This window comes from Xenopus tropicalis, chromosome 6 (assembly GCF_000004195.4).
Source record: "Xenopus tropicalis strain Nigerian chromosome 6, UCB_Xtro_10.0, whole genome shotgun sequence".
Taxonomy (NCBI): Eukaryota; Metazoa; Chordata; class Amphibia; order Anura; family Pipidae; genus Xenopus; species Xenopus tropicalis.
Genome location: NC_030682.2, coordinates 102,282,815 through 102,306,503, shown reverse-complemented (window position 1 = coordinate 102,306,503; position 23,689 = coordinate 102,282,815). Strand labels below are relative to the sequence as shown.

Genomic DNA, 23,689 nt, shown 5'->3' with positions numbered 1-23,689 from the left:
GAGTGCGCATGCGAAATCGCGCGGCGCCCTCTCCCCCTGAGTGCGCATGCGCGATCGATGCGCATGCGCATTCGCGCATTTAAACTCCCATACGGAGCAGTGGGGAGAGGTCCCGACTGCTCCGTATGGGAGACAAATTTAAAAATTCTGTTGCGGCGGGGCGGCATGCCGCCCCTAAACTTGTGCCACCCTAGGCCCGGGCCTTTGTGGCCTTTCCACAAATCTGGGCCTGATTCTATGCACAGACATGCAGACCATATCAGAGGTATAAAAGGCAGTTACCACCACTGAGGACATCCATGCCCCACAAAACAAAGTTGGCACCAGGCAGACCTACTTGAAGGCTATGAAAATAGGCAAAGATACAACAACATATGTTTAATCTAGAACTTGACTGCCAGCCTGTAGGGTTGATTTACTAAAGTGCAAATAAATTGCCGCAAAAAAAAACACGCGATTCACTAGAGTATTATCGCATGCGTTAAGTCGCATATTGTGTGCATTAAATAGCGCACAACTGAATGCATTCATTTTACCGCATTGTGTTAATTCTTGCGCAGAAATAATACTACTGCATGATTCACAAACGCTTAGACGCACTAAATATCTCATTAGTCTATGCGAAAATTAACACCTACTTGGGGCAGGCGGTAATATAGAAAAGTACAGTTAATGAGCTTTTGGCAACACAATATGGACTTTTCAGTGTGATTTATTCAAGTCTGTGTTGGCCCTAGAGTGATGCATCTTCCAGTTTGCAGGGAAATGGTCATTATAAAAAAAAAAGTAGTTTTACGAAAGTAATGGTGTGTATGGCTATTCCTTTTATCTGCTTCCTTTCTACTGCCCACCTCATTAGCTTCATGTGCCATAATTTGCTCAGTGCCTGGTCATTAAGCTTACTAGCTGAGATCTTGCTGTTCTGATTCCTGGGTTCTTGTTCCGGAGACCCTCATCTGGTTCCTAGTTCATGAGTCCTTGTCTGGTTCTTGTTTCCTGCTTGGTTCATGCACTTCTGTGCCCCTCCTTGACCTGTTCTTGTGGATTTCCTGGTTTTGAGCTTGGCCTGATCTTCCTCTTCACTTGCCAGCTGCTTGTCCCAACTACCAGCCTGATTACTGGACTCTGTTTCTGCCTGCCAATTGCTTCTTTTACTGGCCTTTACTGTATATTTGTTTATATTTTTACCTTGCATCAGTTGGTTTTCTGTTATTTAGTCTCTATTAAAAACCTTGCATTCATATAATCGTGGCTTCATGGATCTGTTCTGTCATTAACGGATACACCCGATGTTACCCAGTATATAGACTGGCTCATTTACAGTATAGTGAATATAACCCTATATAGGAAAAAAAAATAATGCCCTCTGGGGCCTGGAGAAAGATAGAGGAATCCATGCGTTACAACCAGGCCCTGGATGGCCATAGTCCCAGTCCTAGCATGTTTGCAGTTGCATGTATTTCATCAGAAAAGGCTAAAGCAGTGTATTGGCAAATGCCAGAATTTGCTAGGAACATATTTTGTACAGCACAAGTACCTGTATATGGTACAGGTACTGTTATAGATTCTGGCATTTCACACTTGCATTGATACATGAACCCTAATTTTCAGATAAAAAGAAAATTTGAAAAACATTTCTACTGCATAGAAAAGTGTTGGTTTAATTGGATAATTTCAAATGATATTTCAGCCCTGTTACAGTACTGCAGAAAATGTTAAAAAAAATTACAAAGGTGTTTGATTAGGATTTTAGGTTAGCATAGTAGATGTCTAGAAAGTTCATCTTTTGATCGAATCAGCATGACATAATTACATCAGAGTGAAATAAGAAAGAAATCTAATGCCCATTTTCCAAGAAACATTGTAAGGCACATGAGAAACTCTTTTTAAAGGTCATGCAGTATGCTGATAATGCTCTTAAGGAGGTTGAATCATTTTTCTAATTATATTCTTAGTTAAGCACATTATATGCTCCTATTTTGCAAAGAGATATAAAACAGGCAGATATATCTTCTTTGCACATTACTAACCTTTCATTTATATCTTCGATTACATCTGTCAGTGTATTAGCATGGCGTGTGTCTGCTTTCCATGTTGAGGTTCTAATCTAGAAATTATATACCTTTGAAGATACCATGATTAGTCCTGTTGTGAATAGAATGAAAATAATTACTTTTTCTGCAGTGTGTAATTTGTCAGTGGTATTATCTGAAACAATAACTACATTTCTTTATATGTTCTTACTTGCTGAACTTTAGGAATTCACTTTGACAGATTAAAGGACAAATAAAGCATAGGATAAAGAAATGTATTTTTATGGCATGCTGAAAGTTTCCCACAAACAAATAGCTACTACTAGAAAGAATCAATGGAATGATTTCAGTGTACTGTTAGTGTTATACAGTGTTAGTTTGATGCATACGTAAAAGGACAAGGAATAAAGCCAGGCATATTTGCAAGGACCTTAGTTGCTTACTACTTTACTCTTCTGAAAATAAAATCTCCTTGCCTTGTAGGATTCTTGTACCTGAGCAGGGATTGTCCGGGGTGACTAATCTGTAGACCACCTCTCTGTTGAGTTTAAGGGACATGTGTACTCTTCCCAATCATCTAAGACCCATGTACTGGTAGTCAGCTTTATGTTACTGACAGATATTCTAACCCTATCAGTGGCTAGTGGCTGAAACTGTTTAAAGCTTTGTGCCTAAATCATTTTGTTCAAAGTGAGATGGTTGGGTTCAGGCAAATGATGAATTCTGTGTAAACAACCTTTTCAGTAAACAAATGTTTGATAGTGTCATAACCACAATGTGTTGTGTACATGCACATTAGAATACAGCTTTGAAAAAATATTGTCTAAACCTACATATTTTTAATTTTCAAGTATCAGATAGACACTGTAGTTTTTATAGATTTAGAAGACTTCCATATATTTGCTGGTTCTATAGCTTCATCCTGAGCACTGCTTTATAGGATCAATATCAGAAGTTGTGCTTCCATAATCTCTAATCTCTATCTCACCAACACAGGTTAATGCTATTTTATTACATACTCGCCCTTTTAAAGAAGTAATGGAAAATTTTCTTTAAAATTTTTACAAAACCCTTGTTAGTAGTATACTTAGTTATCTGTCATATGCGTATCAAAGCAGAGTTATCCATCCTAAATATCACATACAAAGGTTATAGTGTAGAGTGTTCCCAATACTGATCCCCAAACTACTATGGGTGTCCCATTACCTGTCATAAATAGTATAAAGGTTAGGGACTCAAGATCTGTCTCAAGGGTTAAGATGCAGAAACTTCTGTTCAGGTCACTCCAGAGATGTTAGGTATTTTATTTTTATATGTTTTATTTGAGCAAAAAGTTACATTTGATTGACAATTATCTTTTTCAAGCTTAAAGGAACAGTAACACCAAAACATTATAGTTTATATTAAAAAAAACTGTGTAGCCATGGTAACTATTCAAACTGAAAAAGGGCTAAATGGGACAGGTTAGCAGATTGGTGATCCATAAGACACCGTTGTATTCTACAGAACTTAACTGTTATCTGCTATGTAACCTTGCATGGCTGCCCCCATGGCAACACAGCAGCTTTGTTTATATAAACCAAAACCATAATAGTCTTTCTGAAGCAAATACACATTTTTACCAGTGCAGGGCAATAGTACATTATATTTTTATTACTTTAAAACATTTACAGTTTTTGGTGTTAATGTTCCTTTAATTAGTATGTAACCATCCACCCTAAAAATTGGGGTGGGAAATTTATAAGGATTTAATGGTTGTGGAGTTTTTAGGAAGCTCTCACATGCTTGTTTTTTTGTTTTTTTTTTTAAACCAGGTTAAAATTAATTAAAATTAATAATGTAATAATAAAACAGTACCCTCTACTTGATCTTAACTAAGATATAATGAATTCTTATTGGAAGCAAAATAATCCCATTGAGTTTTCTAACGTTTAAATGACTTTTTAGCCGGCTTCCAAACCAAATTTTTTAAAGAGCCCCACACATAGAGCCCTATATATATATATATATATATATACAGTAGAGATGTGAAATATATATATATATATATACATTTTATGCCATCTGTGCTTTTAATGATTAATAAATGAAACACTAAAATTACTACAGCATATTTTCATCATCAGTTTATTTCTTTTAGCGAGAGCATGACTAATTTCCTTAACTCTGAGTTGAAAGCATACTTCACATGTAATATATCTTCCATCATTTAAACGATCATACCTTGCAGAGCTTGTCGAATAGTAACAGTCCAGCAGTTCACAATTTTTATGGTGACAATTAGTCACAGTTATTAGTTTAGCTGGTTTACATCTTCACCTTTTACAGTTCTCTACTATTTTATAGTGGTAATTATTCTTTCTTGTGGCCAGAGATGGATAATGGAAAAGAGAGAAATGCATTATCATTAGAACTTGCATCCGCAACTTAGATGATTGGAGTATGAAAGCAATAACCTTCAAAATCCAATTCTAAATATTAATATCAGCTCTATAAAAATATTTTAGCAATGGGCTTGAAGCAAGTTCATACATCAGAGTACTAAAAATAGCATTGCAACCATATTGCAATGAGCAGTGAGCCTAAAGGCCCTTGTTTGAAAAAAAAAAACTAAACTGTAATTATTAAATTGCTCATCTCTTAATTTCCCATTATTTATAGAAAGGAAAAAAGAAAATAACAGAACATTTCCAACTTGTGTATCATTTTGACCTTATTATCCACTGCTATTTATAATGCTTCCCAGTGCTTTTAAATTCAGAATACCATAAAGTATCCTTAGCCAGATGTTTATATATTGAATAAATTACCCCTATTGTAAAATATATGGATATTATAAGTCACTAAGGAGTTCCATGACCATATAAAAGCACAAGGCCGAAGGTCATGAAACTCCAAGGTGACTTCTAATCTTTCACAACAGGGTACTTAATTCATTATAATATACAAGTTTTAGTGAGTCATCACTAAAGCTCCGATGAGAACTGATGACATCACTAAGCACCATTTATAAGGATATAATTTACAGTTTGGTCCCATAGGGAAATTACCAAACTGTATATTATGTTTATTAGTGATGTTTATAAGTGATGTTCACTGATATGTGAACTTGTAGGTATGTATATCTTTATTCATATATTGCCTAAATCACACAAAGAATGTTGCAATGGTGTTAGAGTACTGAGCAGAAAGAAACACAGTACTTAACATGGTCAGTGGCAGATGAAGAGGACTGGGATATTTTCAGGGTAATGTTGTAAAAAGTCTTACATATGCCCCAGTCTAGTTACCCATAGCAACCAATCAGATGTTGGTTTCAAACAGCTGACCAGTAAATGCCATCTGCTTATTGGTTGCTAGACAAGTAGCAAACAAAACACCATTTATTAAATATTTGTACACCATTCTTCATTTGCAAGTAAAATGCCCTACACAAATACTGATGCTAGGCACAGGAGTTTTAGTATGGCATTGAACATACTGCTGACAACCTTTTCTGGAAAAAAAATATTGCATTTTGGTAAAAAAAAAAACATATTGTATCTTTTTGCACTGTTTTTGTACATGAATAGCCATTCATCCTGTGTACCTGTTTGTTTGTTTTTTTAAATTGAAATATATTTGTATGTGTGTGTATATATATATATATACAGTATCACTCCTTGTAGTGTCTGCACTCCAAAGCTTGTAACTTTGCGGGGTGCACAGCCAAATTTTAAGTATTCAGAAATAAATATTCCGTGGCCGGCACACCCTTAAGATTTATCAAACGTTTATTAAAAACATAATGTGATATTTAGCACATCTAAGGGAGAGATTTACTAATCCACGAACGGTCCGAAGGCGTCTGAATGCGTTTTTTCGTAATGATCAGTATTTTTGCGACTTTTGCGTCGCTGTTACGACTTTTTCATATGTTCCGCGACTTTTACGTCGCCGTTGCGACTTTTTTTGGATATTTTCCGCAACTTTTTTGTCGCCGTCGCGAAAAAAATCGGATTGGTTTTTCCGCCGTTTACAATCACGCAATACGGAAAAATCGCGGCAGCGACGAAATAGTCATGCAAAATACGATAAAGTCGCGAGAAATACGAAAAATCGCGACAGCGACGAAAAAGTCGCAAAATTTCCGTTTCCAATGCAATTTTTTTTCCCATTCGGGATTCGGATTCGTGGATTAGTAAATTTGCCCCTAAGGGGCTGATTTACTAAGACACGAATTCCGACCGAATTGGAAGAATTCCGATTGGAAAACGAACATTTTGCGACTTTTTCGTATTTTTTGCGATTTTTTTCGGCGCCTTTACGACTTTTCGGAAATTATCGCGACTTTTTCGTTATCAATACGATTTGCGCGAAAAAATGCGAGTTTTTCGTAGCCATTCCGAAAGTTGCGATTTTTTCGTAGCGTTAAAACTTGCGTGAAAAGTTGCGTTTTTTTCGTAGCGTTAAAACTTAAAAGGCGCGACGTTTCGCGCAAGTTTTAACACTACGAAAAAATCGCAACTTTTTGCGCAAGTTTTAACGCTACGAAAAAATTGCATCTTTCGGAATGGCTACGAAAAACTCGCGTTTTTTCACAAAAATCGTATTGGTAACGAAAAAGTCGCGATAATTTTCCGAAAAAATCGCAAAATACCGATCATTACGAAAAAAACGCAATCGGAGGCATTCGGCCCGTTCGTGGGTTAGTAAATGTGCCCCTAAGTGTTTGTGAATCATGCGTGTTATTTTGACACGCAAATTAACGCATGCATTAAAATTAACGCATACCTTTGCGCGCAAATTAACGCATGCGATGTGCGACTTAACACGCGGCAATACTGTAGTGAATTGCGCGTTAATTTTCATGTCTATTTTAACGCAAAAAAAGCGCGCGATAAAAATTGACGCACTTTAGTGAATCAGCCCTATATTGTTTTAAAAGAATCCGACGTTTCGGTCCTCAATAGGACCTTTCTCAAGGAAAAAACATTAGTGTTCACACCAACAATTAGCCAATACTCTTGTGTATGTGCAAAGTCACACACACAAAAATTAACACAGGACCAAAAGAAAAAAAACAAGTACTGCTGAAAAATAAGTGATGTATGAAAGAAGGTAAAAAAATAGATGGGTAAATTATGTAAAGGGGAAACATAAAACCTTTAAATCTTGCGTAGGAAAAAGGAGCATAATTGCTTATACAATATGTGAAAGTAGAGATAGGACAGAAAGGAACGTCATTGCAAGATGAATTAACCAAAGCATTAAAAAGAACCTACTGGAGAAAATCCAGTGTCAGTAGCAAAGAATGTAAAACTGGGGCTGCATCTCCACCATACATCAGGCTGATTTGCACCATATGAACAAGCAGACCCCTCCACCCACTCAAAAGAGTTATTGTATGTAAGGTGGGGACTACAAATCCCAGCAGCCTCAGCAGTGCAAGGTATTCAATGAACATAGGGTGCAGATGTCATGTTATAGTGCCATTGCAATAAGCATCTTGTGACTTGCAACTTAATTTATGAATGTACATCAGCCCAGAATTAGAGGAGAGGGCTGGGTCCTCCACAAAATACTGTATTTTACTTAGTACAGTTCCAATTTCATAGGAGAGTAATGGATACTATGTGAAGTCAATCACTTGAACAATATAGTGTCAGAGATGTACAAGGGTGTTTCTGGCCTGAGGCGACTCCTCCGATGCCCCCCCTCAGCCCCCCTGTGCCTACCTTTACAACGTCAGAGGGGGTCCGGGTGGATCGCTAGTATAGAGAGCGCAATTGTGCTCTCTGCACCAGCAGAGCTGAATTTCCATTTTAAAAAATGGAAATTTGGGTCTTAAAGATACCATGAGCATCTTTTTGCCGCCCCTGGTAACTTCCGGGGCACTGCGGGAGGCGAGTTTCTCAACTCAGTGTTTGGCAGGAATACAAATGAGTGACATAAAAGACTGCATGATGTAATAAACAGGTTGTGTTGCTTTTGAATAGATATTCTCCTTGAGTGTGATAAATTTTACAATTTGTATTGAAGTTCTAAAACAATTTTTTCTTTATATTTTTGTGCATTATAATTGATTTAGACTATGCTTATTAAGGTTATGCTTCCTATTTGCCTCTTGGATTATTTTTGTATAGATATGTTAGCCTTGTTATATTTCTGGGTTTTACTCTGGATCTATACTAACTTTTTATTTATTTTGTTTATTATGTATTTTTAATTTTTTCTTTTCATTCTTTGTTTTCCCCTTTCCCCTGCTGGGGGTATGGCCCTTCTTCCTGGGTTTTGAATAGCTAAAAGTACAAGTACTATACAAAAATTGTTTTCTCCTGAACTTTTGTGGAACATTTGGATATATGTGAAATGCTGTGTTGGAAGATGTCCACTATCGTTGGACAACACGTTGGTTGTAGCTATAACCAGCGAAAACTCTGGAGTTTTCCACTCTGGGTTCATTTTGGACCTTTTGGTTTGATGGCTCTGGTTGCTCTGCACTGCGACCTTCTATACTTTACACAACTACTGCCTGCACTTATAGCTTGATATCTCAGTCTTGCTTATACTGTTTACTGTATGTTGGGGGGGATGTGTTCATTGTGAGAAAGTTTGGTGTCCCAGTAAAAATGTCAGTTTTTGTCTACAATAAATATTGCTTTGCTTTGTACATTGGTCCTGTAAGTGCAGTGCCTTCCTTACTGTAGCATTTTGTAAAAGAACTGAAGCAGTTTATATATTCATTGTCAAAAAGGTTATATGGGTTGTCGTCATAGTAACATAGCAATGTAAATTATTCCTTACAAAATCAGAGAGCATACATTGGACCCACCATCCTTTTGACACCCTTTAAGTTGAGAGCAATTTTTAAGCTGGTTTAAAGCACTGTAAAGGCACTTGAGTTCTTTGTTATTGCAGGATATTAAAATGACTCATCCATAATGCCCCCAAGCAGCGGGTTCCCTTCACTAATACAACACTAACTGTATCTGGCACTTGTCACTGAACATCGGATTATTGAGAACTTCTAGAATAAGCATTAGTGGGATCACTCTTGTGCCCCTTTGTGCTTTTGTATGTGCACCCCTGAGACTAAGAATGACCCGAATATCTCTACTGACAATAAGACTAATGTATGACTAATGTAAAGACATCATTTTGACATTAAGCACAGCCAGAAGTGACACAATTGTCTACATTTTGATGCAGCTGGTGCAGTTATGCCCGTAATTATGCTTTGATGCTTAGTTGCATTCTGAGTAAAAACCAAATTAAATTTGCATCTGAAATTGAACTTTACATGCTGCACTTATTTGGGGTCATTTAGTGAGTCTGTGTATCTCTTTTTTTCCCTGGCAGAAGTGCTGTGTGAATAAGCATGAAGGGGCACACTCTTGCACACCTTAGTACTCTTGCACTACTTCTTATTGTGTTCTGATATTAGATTCTAACTGAAATATTAAAAAAAGCATACCAGAATCTTTTTTGGTTGAAAGCGTTTGTCAGAATCACCCAAACGTTAAGCAAGTTCAGTGGTCTAATGTACTGACCCCAAGCTCTGTGATGCTTATTTATGAAAGAGATGTGCACCAGAGACCCAGCAATATTAAATGTATTATGTACTCTGAGCAAAATAGACTAGTGATGAGCAAATCTGTCCCATTTCACCATAAAATTTGTGAAATGTCAAAAAAATTTGCGAAACGGCGAAAAATGTGCGAAATGCATTTGTCGCATGATTTTTTTTTGTCGCCCACGTCTTTTTTGACGCCTGCACTTTTTTTGACGTGACCGCACCCAATTTGACGCAACCATGGCCTTTTTTGATGCAACCACACCCAATTCGATTATATATATATATCGAACTCAGGGTGGCACTCTTCAGCTTTTACCTGGGGTGCAAGGTAAATGATTTAAATATCCAAAAAATACCAGCAACACCTAGTTTTATTTCAAAAAAGATCAATCGTGTATTAAAAATGCATGAACATATATATATATATAAAAGAAAAAAGCCAACGCACTCACATGACAAAATTGTAGCCTAATTAAAGTATAAATATTTTGGTCTCACAAAGGTCACAAAGAAGATCAAAATGTTGGTACAGGTATGGGTAACCCTTATTCAGAAACCCGTTATCCAGAAGGCTCTGAATTAGGGAAAGCCCTTCTCCCATAGACTCCATTTTAATCAAATAATTCAGAAATTTAAAGGAACGGTAATGCCAAAATATGAAAGTGTTTCAAAGTAATTGAAATGTAATGTACTGTTGCCCTGCACTGGTAAAACCAGTGTATTTGCTACAGAATGCTCCTATAGTTTATATAAATAAGCTGCTGTGTAGCCATGGGGGCAGCCATTCAAGCTTAAAAAAGAAGAAAAGGCACAGGTTACACAGCAGTAACCTGTGTCTTTTCTCGTTCAAATGGCTGCCCCCATGGCTACACAGCAGCGTTGTTTATATAAACTATAATAGTCTTTCTGAGGCAAACCCACCAGTTATACCAGTGCAGGGTAACAGTACATTATATTCTTATTGCTTTTATATGCTTTCATATTTTGATGTTACTGTTCCTTTAAAACTGATTTCCTTTTTCTCTGTAGTAATAAAACAGTACAATGTAACTGATCCCAACTAAGATATAAATAATCCTTATTGGATGCAAAACAAGCCTATTAGATTTAATTAATGTTTTATTGATTTTTAGTAGACTTTTGGTATGGAGATCCAAATTACGGAAAGACCCCTTATCCGGAATACCCTTGGTAAAAAATCTGTTTGTTTTCACTTTTAAAGTTCTGTAAGTGCAGTGCCTTTTTTCTTCTATTACATGTTGTTGTTGCACCCTGGTATTTTGCACTATAATGAGAGTGCAACTATATATTTTTTTTAAATATATTAGAACATTTGTGCATACCAGGAGATTAAAACTGCTGTTTGTTTTTGTTTTAAAGTTTAAACTCTCCCCTTACTTTAGTCCATACCTACTTATTGTGCCAGGATAAAGGAGTCAGGGAAGCTGAACAGTGATGTATTAGTGTATAAATATACACCGCTATATCACAGCAGCACATGTAACCTTGCGGTACAGCACAAATATCAGTCATAATGTTATCTTCAGCCTTAGCTGAAATCTTTGTATAATATGATAATATCTCTTTTTACCACTGAACTTTGCAAAAACAACAACTATATAAGAGCTTCAGTATGTCACTTTATACCCCAACTGCACAGTAAATAAATACTGTGACTCGCTTGTTTCTCTATATCAGGTTACTGGGTCTGATCTTTCTTTCCCAGTCACATATAATTAAGTGTCCCTTTAAGAAAATATAGTTATATAATCTAAACAGATGCAGTTTTCATGCTTAACTACCTATTTGATGATAAGATCATTAATTTTTTTAACATCAGTGACGTTCACTGTGGTTGCAAAATATGTTTCACTTCAATTAAAAGTGTGTCTTTAATAATTAAAAAGATGTTCATCCATACTGTACATCACATGTCCGATTAATTCTGAGTGTGAATTGAATTAATAATTCCTGGAAATGTGCATGTCGAACTCCTTTTAAACCATGCTTATTTAACCTTTTCAAGGATGTTCACCTTCATTACAATTGTTAATCATAAACAGAGTTGGCCGTTTTAACAATATTTACCATTTGGTATAATTTTCAAAAGTACTGTGATCATTTTCAAAGTATTGTATCTACCTGCAAAGGTAGCACCAATATGGATTAATTATATCAAGTAGGAGTTGGGATCAAGTACAAGGCAATGTATTATTTTTACAGGAAAAAAGAGAAATACTTTTTAAAATTATTTGATTAAAATGGACTCTATGGGAGATGGCCTTCCCATAATTCAGTGCTTTCTGGATAACTGTTTTTTGGATCACAGATCCTATGCCAGTATATTGTACCCACATACACCTGACTGAGCCAATATTATCTTTCATTGTGGGAGAGACCACAGAACTTACATTGTAATAACATTCAAATGACAAATTATGTTAAAAATGTTAAAATTAACCACCAGTGAACTGCTTAGGTAACTGTCAATCTCTCAGACATATATACAGATCCATTTAGGGAATGATTCTTAAAAGAAGTCAGAATCCCATTTGCAGCATTTCAAGGGCACACTAGGAGCTATCCTAGGTAAAATGTAACAATCTTTTTTTTTATTTTGTGGTTTAGGGGTTTCTGTGATTTTTATTTGTTTATAAGAGCATGAAAATTATTAAAAAAAACAAGGAATTTGAGGTTTTCATGTTCGTATATGGATTTTTTTTCACGGTTATTTTGTTTGTACTTTATGCTGTTAATAAATTCGTTTTTTCATGGTTTCAAAAACCACTAAAACCACAAAAACCAAAATGTGGATAAATGGACTTCTTCAGGCTCGAGCATTCATATCCCAAAACCACACAAGAGTTCCCAAACTTGCATGGTTTCTTCATCTGAATATCCAGATTTGTGGCAATCAGGTTTTTTTTTCCCTAACCAAAAAGTAAAAAGCTTGTGACCTCACATTTTATTCGATTTCAACGTGCAAAAGGCAAGCCAGAAAAAAAGATAATTTAACATTAAGGGGCTGATTTATCGACATTCAGATTTTTGTGGTTTTAAAAGTAATTTATTATAATTGTCTAGTTATTTATTATTTAATGAAAAAAAGGTACAGAAAAACATGAAAACCACATCTTTTCATATTGTCACACAAATGAGTAAAAAAAAAAAAAACAAGAAAACCTCTAAAACCACAAAGCAAAGAAACATCTTCCAGTTTTAAAAAGGACACTGCCATTGACTTCTACATGATCTCGACAGCTAATGTAGTTAATGTAAATGTATTAAAATTTGAAAAGAATCCAGACCTGAAAAATATAACTACAAGACTCTTGTAGTTCTCATACACTAGCTTATTAAAGACAAAAAACATGACAATATTAGCGCATGCATTTTGTCTAAGAAAAAAAATTACATTGTTCCATACATTTTTAATAACGATAAAAAATTTGAATGTTTAAATAAACTGAGAATATAAACAAAGTTGTTAGAGAATCATGAAAAAAAACAAACTTGAATTTCAGTATATCGACCCCTTCTGATTTCAGGAATAAAGTGGATGCAAGATTTAAGTCCCTGTGGAATCCTGTAGTCAAGAAAGAACTGATTATATTTGTAGATTAAACAGTGATTTTGTGCTGTGCACTGGTAATTGCAGGGTAAAAATTATATTTAATATGTTATTATGTCTATTTGCAGAAAAGCAATGTTTAGTCAACCCTGTTGGGTTAACAGAAGAACACAAACATAAATATCTAAACAGAAATTTATGAAGGGCAAAACAAAAATGATACTACAGTGTCCTTGTCATGAGAGTACTGATTTTATGCACAATTTAACCAAATATATTATTAGCGTTGCTTAATCCTGACGCGCTACTAATTCTATAATTCCATTCTATTATTCAGAAATGTGATTGTGTTTATAAAATATGTTTTCTCAACAGTCAAATGCATGGCAGTGTTTATAGAGCTCAATATTTTACACAGCATGAGGTGACTGGAAACGGAATTGCTTCTTAAAGCAGCTGACAAATGTTATCATATTTTGAAGCTGTGAACAAGAAACTTTCTTCAGATAATTTTAAGAACAATGACAATGCATGTTTCCTCTTTGACACAATGATTGCTTGCTGCACATCTCTGTACCACTGACTCTTTTAAGTTAATATTCGCTCTTGTCAATTTTTCAACAGCTTCACTCTGATGCGGATAGAGGAGATAATGCCATCAAATATGTCTTGACAGGGGAAGGGGCAAGTTCCATTTTCAGTATTGATGAGAATACTGGAGATATTCATGCTTCAAAGAGGTTGGATCGGGAGGAACAAGCCTACTACACACTGCGGGCCCAGGCTCTTGACAGGTTAACAAGCAAGCCAATGGAACCCGAGTCTGAGTTTGTCATTAAAGTACAAGATATAAATGACAATGAGCCTAAATTTCTGGATGGCCCTTACACAGCTGGAATTCCCGAAATGTCTCCTGTTGGTAAGAATCTTATTTATTCAATCTATTTGGAACACAACACTACAGAAATAAAAATGCTTGTTTATTTGAAACATGGTTTCTCTAGTAGTGCTTTACTAAAACAAATCATGGTTTTACATGACGAAAAGTACTGTAGAATTGTAACATTTGGGGGTGGTTTTAATCAACTTTCGAATTCAATTTTTTTTCCACAATTCAAATTGTTTGCAATACAACTGCTAATATTCAAATTATAGTTCAAAAACTCAAATGTTTATTAAGTGCAAAAAATCTGAAATGTAAAATATCTTTATAAACTCTCAAGATTTTATATGCCAAAATCAATGGGAGCTATCCTAGGCAAAATCAAGCCATATTTTAAATTCAAGATTTTTGAGTTTTTTATGGGTTTTTTTTGAGCTTGTAAACTTACATATTCAAGGTGAGTTTTTTTATTCAAACAAGTTTTTCATATTCAGATTTTTTTAATAAATAAACATAAGCAAGCTTTTTTTAAATGTGAGTTTATTTGAAGCAGAAAAAAAACCTCTCCAATTCACAAATTCAAAAATCAATAAATAAGCTCATAGGAGTATTAATTGTTTTTGATTATCATTAACGAGACCCTGATGTTTGTGGACATTTAGCATGTATAAGGCACCAAGAAATTTACAAAATAGGGTCTATAGTACTGCCTGCATTTGGCTGCATATAGAGAGACATGCAAGCTAGATACATTTGAATGGGAATTGGCATTGCCAGTTGAGCTCCATTAAATTGTCATAATGTAGAGATTTTTTACTAGTCCTTTGTGCGGCTTTTTGAGCCTTTATGTAATTGGATTGAGGGTCAGATTTGAAAAAAAAGTGCATGGTGCAGCTACAGTAAATATTGCAGAGCCTGTCTTCAGGCAGCTGCAAAGTTCATAGACCCTAAGGGGGCATCTACTAAAGATTGTATTTTTTTCACAATATGTACTTTTTGAGCAAAAAATACGATTTTTTTGCTGCAAAAAACACATGATTTTTATGCAACAAAACTGTGACAAGTCTGAAAGAAAAAAATATGCCATCTAAAAGCTGTCAAGGTCATGTAGAAGTCAATGGCAGGTGTCCTTTTTACAAATGGAAGATCTTTCTTCGCTCGGTGGTGTTAGAGGTTTTTGTGGATTTTTGACACTTTTACTTGTGGAACAATAGGAAAAATTCATATTTTCTTGGCATCCGTAATTTTAGAGAAAATGAATTTGTTTGTGATTTCCAAAATCTCTAAAACCACGAAACTGATAAATTGGCCTCCCCAAAATATGATTTTTCACCTGGGCTTGTGCAAGTGTTTGACATTTTTTTCTTGGCTTCTAAAAAGCAACTGACCATAAACTTTCAACTAAATGGATCTTTTTTTTTCATCTGTCACTCTACTATAAATTGATAGAAATTTTTTTAAACATTTTAAGGAAAAATGTAATCTAATGAAAGGTACAAAGTTTCCCATAAACCATAGCAGCTAATCAGTAGGTAGCATGTATTAGTCAGCTGTTTGAAAGCAAACACGTCTTAGAGATTAAAGTGATAGGTGTGCAAAATACTGCATTGTATGTATTTAATACATGGGATACTTTTTATTCTTTTGAAGGCAACTGTTGTGTTAGTAAATAGCTCTGTAAAGGTTGTTGTTATCTTATTGCTTTACTAATAGTCAGTTATGAAGTTCATGTTATATGAATGATTAAATCAGTTCCACTGCATGCTAGTGTGGCCTGCAGCATTAATCATTTCTGCTCATTGCTAATTGGCTTTTCATTTTATTTCAGTGTATATCTTTCTGATCTGGAAATTACTTAATGGATAAGATAGCAACCATATTATGGTTCTGTTTCACAGTCCTCCTCCCACTATAATTCCTTTTAAATACACTTATAAAAAATTATAACTTGTTGAGCTGTGTAGAAATCTGATGGTTACTAACTGATTCTTTCATTTCTACCAAACACAAAAAGAGCTTCCCATGTGATTGGGGATTGTATGATTTACATAAACAGGGAGATCTTGTAACCCTACAGTATGCATATATCCTCACATTTACCCTATAGGTTTATGCCAAAATATTTTCAGCCCTACATTAGGCTAATTTCATGATTAAGTACATTTTCTAATTCAATTTGTTTTGAGTGGGTGGGAAAGGGGCTGCAGTTCTAAAAAGCTTAATTTAATATCAATTTTAAAAAGGTGTCAACAATAAAAATGAATTATTTCCAATATTGCATATTTCTTCTGTAGGCAATTAGATACCATTTCTTATAATCCAAAAAAAGAGCAACATATAATGAACTTTTGAAAGAGCTTTAGTGTAAATTTTCACATTGTGGCAGTGGGAAATACAATGTTTAAGTATACAGAAATGTTGATCAAAAATATCCACTTCAGTAATCTGAAATGAATTGTCTACCCAATTATTTATAAACTCTGGCCTGATGCCTGATTTTGGGTCTATAGTTTGTATTCAGTGGCTTTTTTTTCTCAAAGTAGGGTATGGAATGTCAAAAAGGGGATTGATTACACTCTGACTATTTTCCAAACTCAGAATGAGAGCACAATGCTAGTTTATCAGAATAATTGTTGAAATTTTGAAAATTGCTGCTATATTCTTGCACAAGCAACACGCACAATGCCTATGCTCATGCAAACCTCAATCATATTTGCAAATCTTTATGCACAATGCGCATTTCACAGAAATTCACACAGCAGTGCAAAATGCAACTGTTTAGGGGAACACATACACTGCACAAACTTTATACAGTATATGACCCCCACTGATTTATTACTCTAGTGCAAATTTGCACCAAGGATTAGAGGCATTGGCCTTGTAAGTAAATTAATCAAAACATGTTTTTTGTCCAGTAGATATTGGTATGTGTATTCTTTTTAGAGAATTTTGTAGACAGTAAATTTGCAAATGGTCTACATTTTATGTTTTTAAATATTTTTGTTTTTATTTATCAGGTCTCCAGTATGGAATTCCAACAGCTATCTGATTTATAGAGTTCAGTTACTCTAGTAACCAGGCAGTGGTTTGAATTACAGACTGAAAGATGAATAGGAGAGGAAAAAATAAATACTATAAAGTAAGAATAAAACTGTTGCCTCACAAAACAAAATATTGTTTGGCTCCTGCAGTAAGTAAACCCCCAACAACCAAATAGCATTAAAAAAGGGAAGAATATGAAGGCAAATAATTCAAAAAATATAAAAAAATTAAGACCACTTGAAAAGTTACTAAAAATAAGTCAATGTATACCATGATAAATGTTAGGTTATAATTGGACTACCCCTTTAAACATTAAGCGAAACAAATTGTAAATGAAATAATATTGGGGTGGTTTCCCTTCAGGTTAACTTTTAGTATGTTATAATATGGCCTATTCTCAGCAACATTTCAACTGGTCTTTATTATTTATTTATACATTTTTGACTCTTTACAGCTTTTAAATGGGGGTCTCTGACCCCAGCAGCCAAAAATGTTATTGTTATTGTTACTTTGTATTACTTATCTTTCTACTTAGTCTCTCCTCTATTCATGTCTCTCTTTTAAACCACTTCCTGGTTGATAGGTTAAATTGGCCATAGCAACCAAATAGCCCTTGAAATTCCAAACTGGAGACCTGCTGCACAAAAAGCATTATAATTCAAAAACCACAAATATTAAAACATGAAGAGCACTTGCAAATAGTCTCAGAATAGCATGCTCTGCATAGAAGTAAATCTAAAGGCGAACAACCCCTTTAATGGATAGTTCTTTGACAATGCCCAAACAACCATCTGTTATTGTAAAATATTAAAAAATACTTGACTTAAAGCAAGCCCTGTGTTTAAGATGTGCTGGCTGGAATGAGCCTGTGAAACTAACATGCCTCTAGATGATTTGAATGTGTGTCATTTCTAGAGATTGTTTTTTAAGAAGTGTCTTATTACATGTATTTTGTAACATTACATAAAAAACATGTGTGGTTGAAAAAACAGTACTTCAATTATAATTTATAGCACACGCTATCAAACTTTAACAAGTAATATAATATTGGAGAAAGAATCAGTATAACTGATAGAATCTCATCATAGGGGGATATTACCCAGTGAGTTAACAAGGCAAATGCTTCATACTGAGACAAAATAAGAACAATGGAAATATAAATCATATTTACAGATATAAACCAATAGAATATGTTTATAGTTGCAAAATAAATGTGCCATTGTCTTTTGTGTAGCAAAACTCATTTTATACTGTGTAGAAACTTTTATTTACTTTTATTTTTAGGTGTACTGAGTCAGTCTGCATCTTTCCTTTACAAATGCTTTATAGTCTGTAGTTATTTACCCTTGGGTATATATATATTTACTGACCAGCTGCTTGACATTCTGCACCATCAAAGTTTTAGTTGTATTTCTGTTTCAGTCTATTTGTCTTTTCTTGGGCCTGGATAATAGGAGTAGGGGAGGTTCCAAATTCACCATGCAGTATTCTACATAGTTGATTGACCCATTTGTGGGTTTAGTCACATAGTAATATTACATATAGCTACTAAAAAAGTCTAACTGAATGCAGGATGTTGTAATTTAATTATTCACTCCCAGAACTAGTTCTAAAGCAAACAATATCAATAAATTAGTAGTCAACTGAAAAATATATTCTTGAAACAAAAAAGAATCAGTTTATAACATTACAAGTTAACCTACCTGGTTTTTGGTAATTTTTGGACGGATTTACCACTGTGCAACAGTAATGGGTCATGCACATGGATGTTATCTTAATTCATGAGTTTTTTATTTTTTGGTACAAAGAAGTAGCAAACTAATGTATTGTTTGTATAATTGTTTACACAGAAATTGTGACTGCATCTAATAAGTAGAATATACTATATTTTATATAATGCTAAATAATAAAATCAACAATACACCCATAATTACAATAAATGAAAAACATTTGCAAGCAAATTAATTTCATTAAAGAAATAATACAAATGCACTTTCAAGAGCAACCAGTACATACCCTGTAGATTTTTAAATCATAAAACAAATTCTGAAAATCCTAAACCCCGATAAAAGAAAGATTGTTATTTGACATGTCCTAAAGTCATTGAACATTACATATGTAGATCTCCTGCTTTCATTATAAGCTAAAATTCAACAAACATAATTAACTTGCAGTCTGTTAAATAGCTAGCAAAACCTGAACTTTTGTGATTGGAAAAAGTCACTTCTACAGGTTTACATGGTTGGTGACTATAACACAACAGCTTTTAATAATTTTGTTTTAAAAACACATTTTCTGTAGTTATAATGAAAGTTCTAAAATCTCACAGGTACAGGCATAGGAGTTATTATTTAGAATTCTTAGGACCTGGCGTTTTTGGCTATAAAAATGTAAATTTGAAATAAACCCAATAAAATTGTGTTACCTCCAATGTGGATTCATGCAGCTTAGTTACCATCAAGTACAATTTTTGAATTAGAGTTGTTTGTTTAGAGTGGACTCTATGGCCTTCCCGTAATTCAGAGCTTTCTGAATAATGGATTTCAAGATAACGCATCCCATTTCTATACTGTGATTGTAACATATACAGAACTCACTAATCTTAAATGGATTACTATAACAGAAATAGAGTTATAGATGCTCCCATTGGGCCCATGTTATCTTATATTTCTTTCTTTTTTCATAACTAAAATTGTACTTTTCTAAAATGTATTTCTTTTAATATTAGTCTAATTGAGTAAATATAGGGTACCCATTTACATACCATTGCAGTATTGTGTTAAAACACTTTAGATAATGGCACTTCTATTTTTAAACACATTCTGTTGAAATTGGTTATAGTATCCTAAATATAGAATAATATTCCCCTGAATCTGTTATGCAACAGATTAATCTTTGGGGTTACAGTTTCCTCTTAATCTGTTATGCAACAGATAAACCTTTGGGGCAACAGTACTTTTGCTTGCCTTGTGTTTTTTTTTTTTTGTCTTGCTATATTTGTAAATATAGCCTTCTCTTCATTTCCCTATACTTTTAGCAAATAATACATATTTTCCTATGAGACATATGAGACAAATTTTTACCACATCTTCGGTGGCAAAGATTTCTCCACAGAATTGCAGAGGGAGCAGTGCTATGCTGTGAATCCACCAGAAGACATCACTCCTATTGCCCAATCGGTTTAGTACATCAGCAATGAAGCAGATGTACTCATTGAAGGGTGGTTGAGTTGGATCTAGGCATAATTATACATAAGCCACAGTACCCCAGAAGATGCAGAAAGGGTCTGCTTATAATTATTTAGCCCCTTTCTTTTTTATTTTTATGACATAATACTAGTATAATAATGTTTCAATTTCTACTTGTTAAAGTTTGATATTTAAAATGGTTAAAGACTTTTGGAGAACTGTTTTTATTTTGGTGATGTTCCTTTACCACACCTGTTTTTGTATGTATTGTTACAGGATGCATTTATCATGCTGGATGCAAATATGTTGGCTAATTGTTCTGGATCAAGTTGCTGGTAGGTACAGAGCATTTAATATGACATGATATGCTTTCTGCACTACAGAGTCTTAATTGGACTGTGCTCCCACGTTAGCTATTAACTGTTTTTTCATGTCCCTTTGCCAGGTGACTTTCCTCTGTGTTTCCCTCTGTCCTTCTCCCCCATCCCCATCTTGGTATATGCCTGTTTTTTTTTTGTTTTTATTATCTATTATATTTATAGTTAGGTTATTTTGAACATTTTTATCCAAGGCTGACAAAGGTAAACATTATTGATGAGTGAATCTGTCCCATTTCACTTCGGTGTAAAATTTGCGAAACAACAGCAAAATTTGCTAAATGGTGAAAAATCCACAAAACGTGTTTGTCGCACAATTTTTTTGTCGCCCACGTCTTTTTTTGGTGTCCGGGGCCATTATAACATGACTGTGCCTGTTTTTGACACGACCCCTCCCATTTAGACATGACTGCGCCTATTTTCACGCAACCGTGACATTTTTTTGACGCGCAACAAATTTTCGGCAGTGAATTTTCTGACGTTTCGTGAAACAATTCACCAATGGCAAAATGTGGAAATTTACTGTGCATCTATGCCTGGCAAAAAAAAATCACTCAACACTAGTAAGCAGTCACAAGTAAATATAAGTGAATTGATTGTGGCATAAATTGGTCAATACATTTTTGTTAAAATTGTTTTCTCATGCTTTTAAACATTTGATAAACATACAGAAGCTGATTTATTTATTTTATTTATTTATCACTGTTATATTTTTTATGGACTGTACTGATGCATATTGTTTGCACATAGAGTTGTATTTACAATTATAGCCAAATGTAGTGACCAGATGCTTGGCCATTTGAATGAGATATACAGTGCCATATCTGTATTTTCAGACTATCTAGTTTTTATTTATATTCTTCATGATATGTCATTAATGTTATTTTTTGTTTAAATTAAAAAAAAATGTGCATGTACATTATCATCAACTCAGACAGTCTACATTGTCCCTGTCTTTTACTATTCACTATATCATTACTTTGCTTGTACCTGTAGTTTATTTATTTTTTGTAAAGAGGAGGCCCATTTATTAACATTCTGACTTTCATGGTTTTAGAGGTTTTTGAAACCACAAATAAACCTATTTCCACAAAAACCATTCATGTCTAGTCATTTACTGAAGAAGCATAAATAAATTAAAATGTGGAATATAAATGAAAGGAACACAATGACGACAAATGTTTCATGTTTTTACATTTTCCTATGAATTTTTTTGGTTTTACAAACCACGAATTAAATAGATATTGTTACATTTTGCCTAGGACAACTCCTATTGATTTCTACATGACATTGTCTGCTCTTAGAGGGCAAAGCTTTGTAATTATTAATCAATACAACATTAATTAATTTGCATAAAAAGTGAGTTTTAATTAAAAAAATGAATAGTGAAAAAAGTGTTAGTAAATGGGACCCATGGTGCATCTCTGTGTTTTAAATTTTACACTTACAAACTGAGTTCTAAAACCCAGTCTTTAACTTTTAATTTTAATTTTTAATTTTAGTTTCCTACCAATTTGCATGGTATACAGAATGTATATAGGCTAAATGGTAAAATAGCATGTTAGCTTGCAGAGTTTTGTAGGTGGCAAGTTTACATAACAAGTAATACAGAAGGACTACCTATAAACTCTTGTCTATTTTTTTAAAGTATTAAATTTGCAAAATGGAAAAAACTTGCAAAATGCACTGAAGTCAAAAGATATTTTTTGTGACTACCATGCAACTTTTTTTTAGAGTGTATGGGCTTTATTCGTGGCAAAACCTGGTGAAAAATTTTGCTCTTCTAAACTACTGTTTAGTAAAGCTCAGAGAGCATGCACAGTGGGGGCTTAAGCTTCTGTAGCTGAGTAAGGTATCAAGTAATTTATAAAATTGTTAAAGTCAGAAGCCCAAGGTTTTTTCAGCACAGATTTTATCATAATAACGCATAAGAACAAAAACCACAGTATTGGTCTGGATGGATGAGCTTTGTCTCTGCCAACAGTATGTACTGTATCAGAAGTAGATTTTTATAGTACTTTTTTAAAGTACTACTTATGCTGTGGGACTCAAGTATACAAGCTCTGTGTTTCAGTGCTAGCTAGAACAACATTTTCCTTTAGATTTAGTTATGTCTCTAATCTACTTTGAAGGTCATAAGTATCTTTTAGACTCATCTGAATATATTGTAGGAATACTTACACAAACTTTGCCAAGGGTCCTGGAATAAACCCAGTCCCCAACACTATTGGCCAATCTAGTGCAATCTAGTTAAGGACTTTTTTTGCAATTACAATACTGGCATGTATAGTACAAAAGGGAATAAAAAAAATCTTAAACTTATTAAATCTCTTCATTCAAGAATCTACCATTAACCATACTCTTATGGTAATGACCTGCAAATTAGGCCTTTCCCATAATTATTTATTTATTTTTATTTATTTTTTTAAATATACTTTTCAAAAAGGTTTAACTAAACAAGACTAATTTCAAGGAATTTTATACTATATATCACACTTATTTGTGGAAATGTTGAATAGAGTAGAGGAAAGAAGAGAAAACGTTGTAGTTTATCTTCTCAGGATAAGGAGTAGGCTTAAGAGGGGCAGAACATATTCTAATTAAGGTGAAAATGCATAGATAGGAGGAAAAGATATACACTTAAAAGGTAAAAGAAAGAACAGAAGTAGCTACTTCAGATCAACACAGACATTAGTTGAAAACCTTACATATGCATCTGATATTTCAGTTATTTGGTACTCTGATCAGTTTTTTTTTAAGTTTCATGGATGTCTTCATTATGTTTGGAGTTTGGGCACAGAAACTCTATTATCAGTAACTATCTCTTGGTAAACTTTGTATTTCATGGACCAATTCCTAAATAAGGAGTCCTCTCCCTTACAAAATTGGTAGACTAAAGATAGATCAACAGTTGGACCAGTATAAAAAGTTAAAGCTTCCTTGATGTAGCTGAGCTTACCACATGATGAAAAGGATAACTTTGAAAAACTTTATTTTTTTTTTACTTTATTTTTGCTAATGGATGGTGATAGAGATG

At 34.1% G+C, this 23,689-nt stretch overlaps 1 protein-coding gene across 1 annotated transcript in view; it reads left to right on the top strand.

Annotated features, from left to right (window-relative positions):
* The window catches only part of cdh7 (cadherin 7), a 104,633-nt gene that overhangs the window by 41,606 nt on the left and 39,338 nt on the right, over window positions 1-23,689 (top strand). The window contains exon 3 of the mRNA XM_018095030.2: window positions 13,787-14,081. Within this exon, the coding sequence (XP_017950519.2) occupies window positions 13,787-14,081 (295 nt within the window). The remainder of the gene's footprint in view (window positions 1-13,786; window positions 14,082-23,689) is intronic.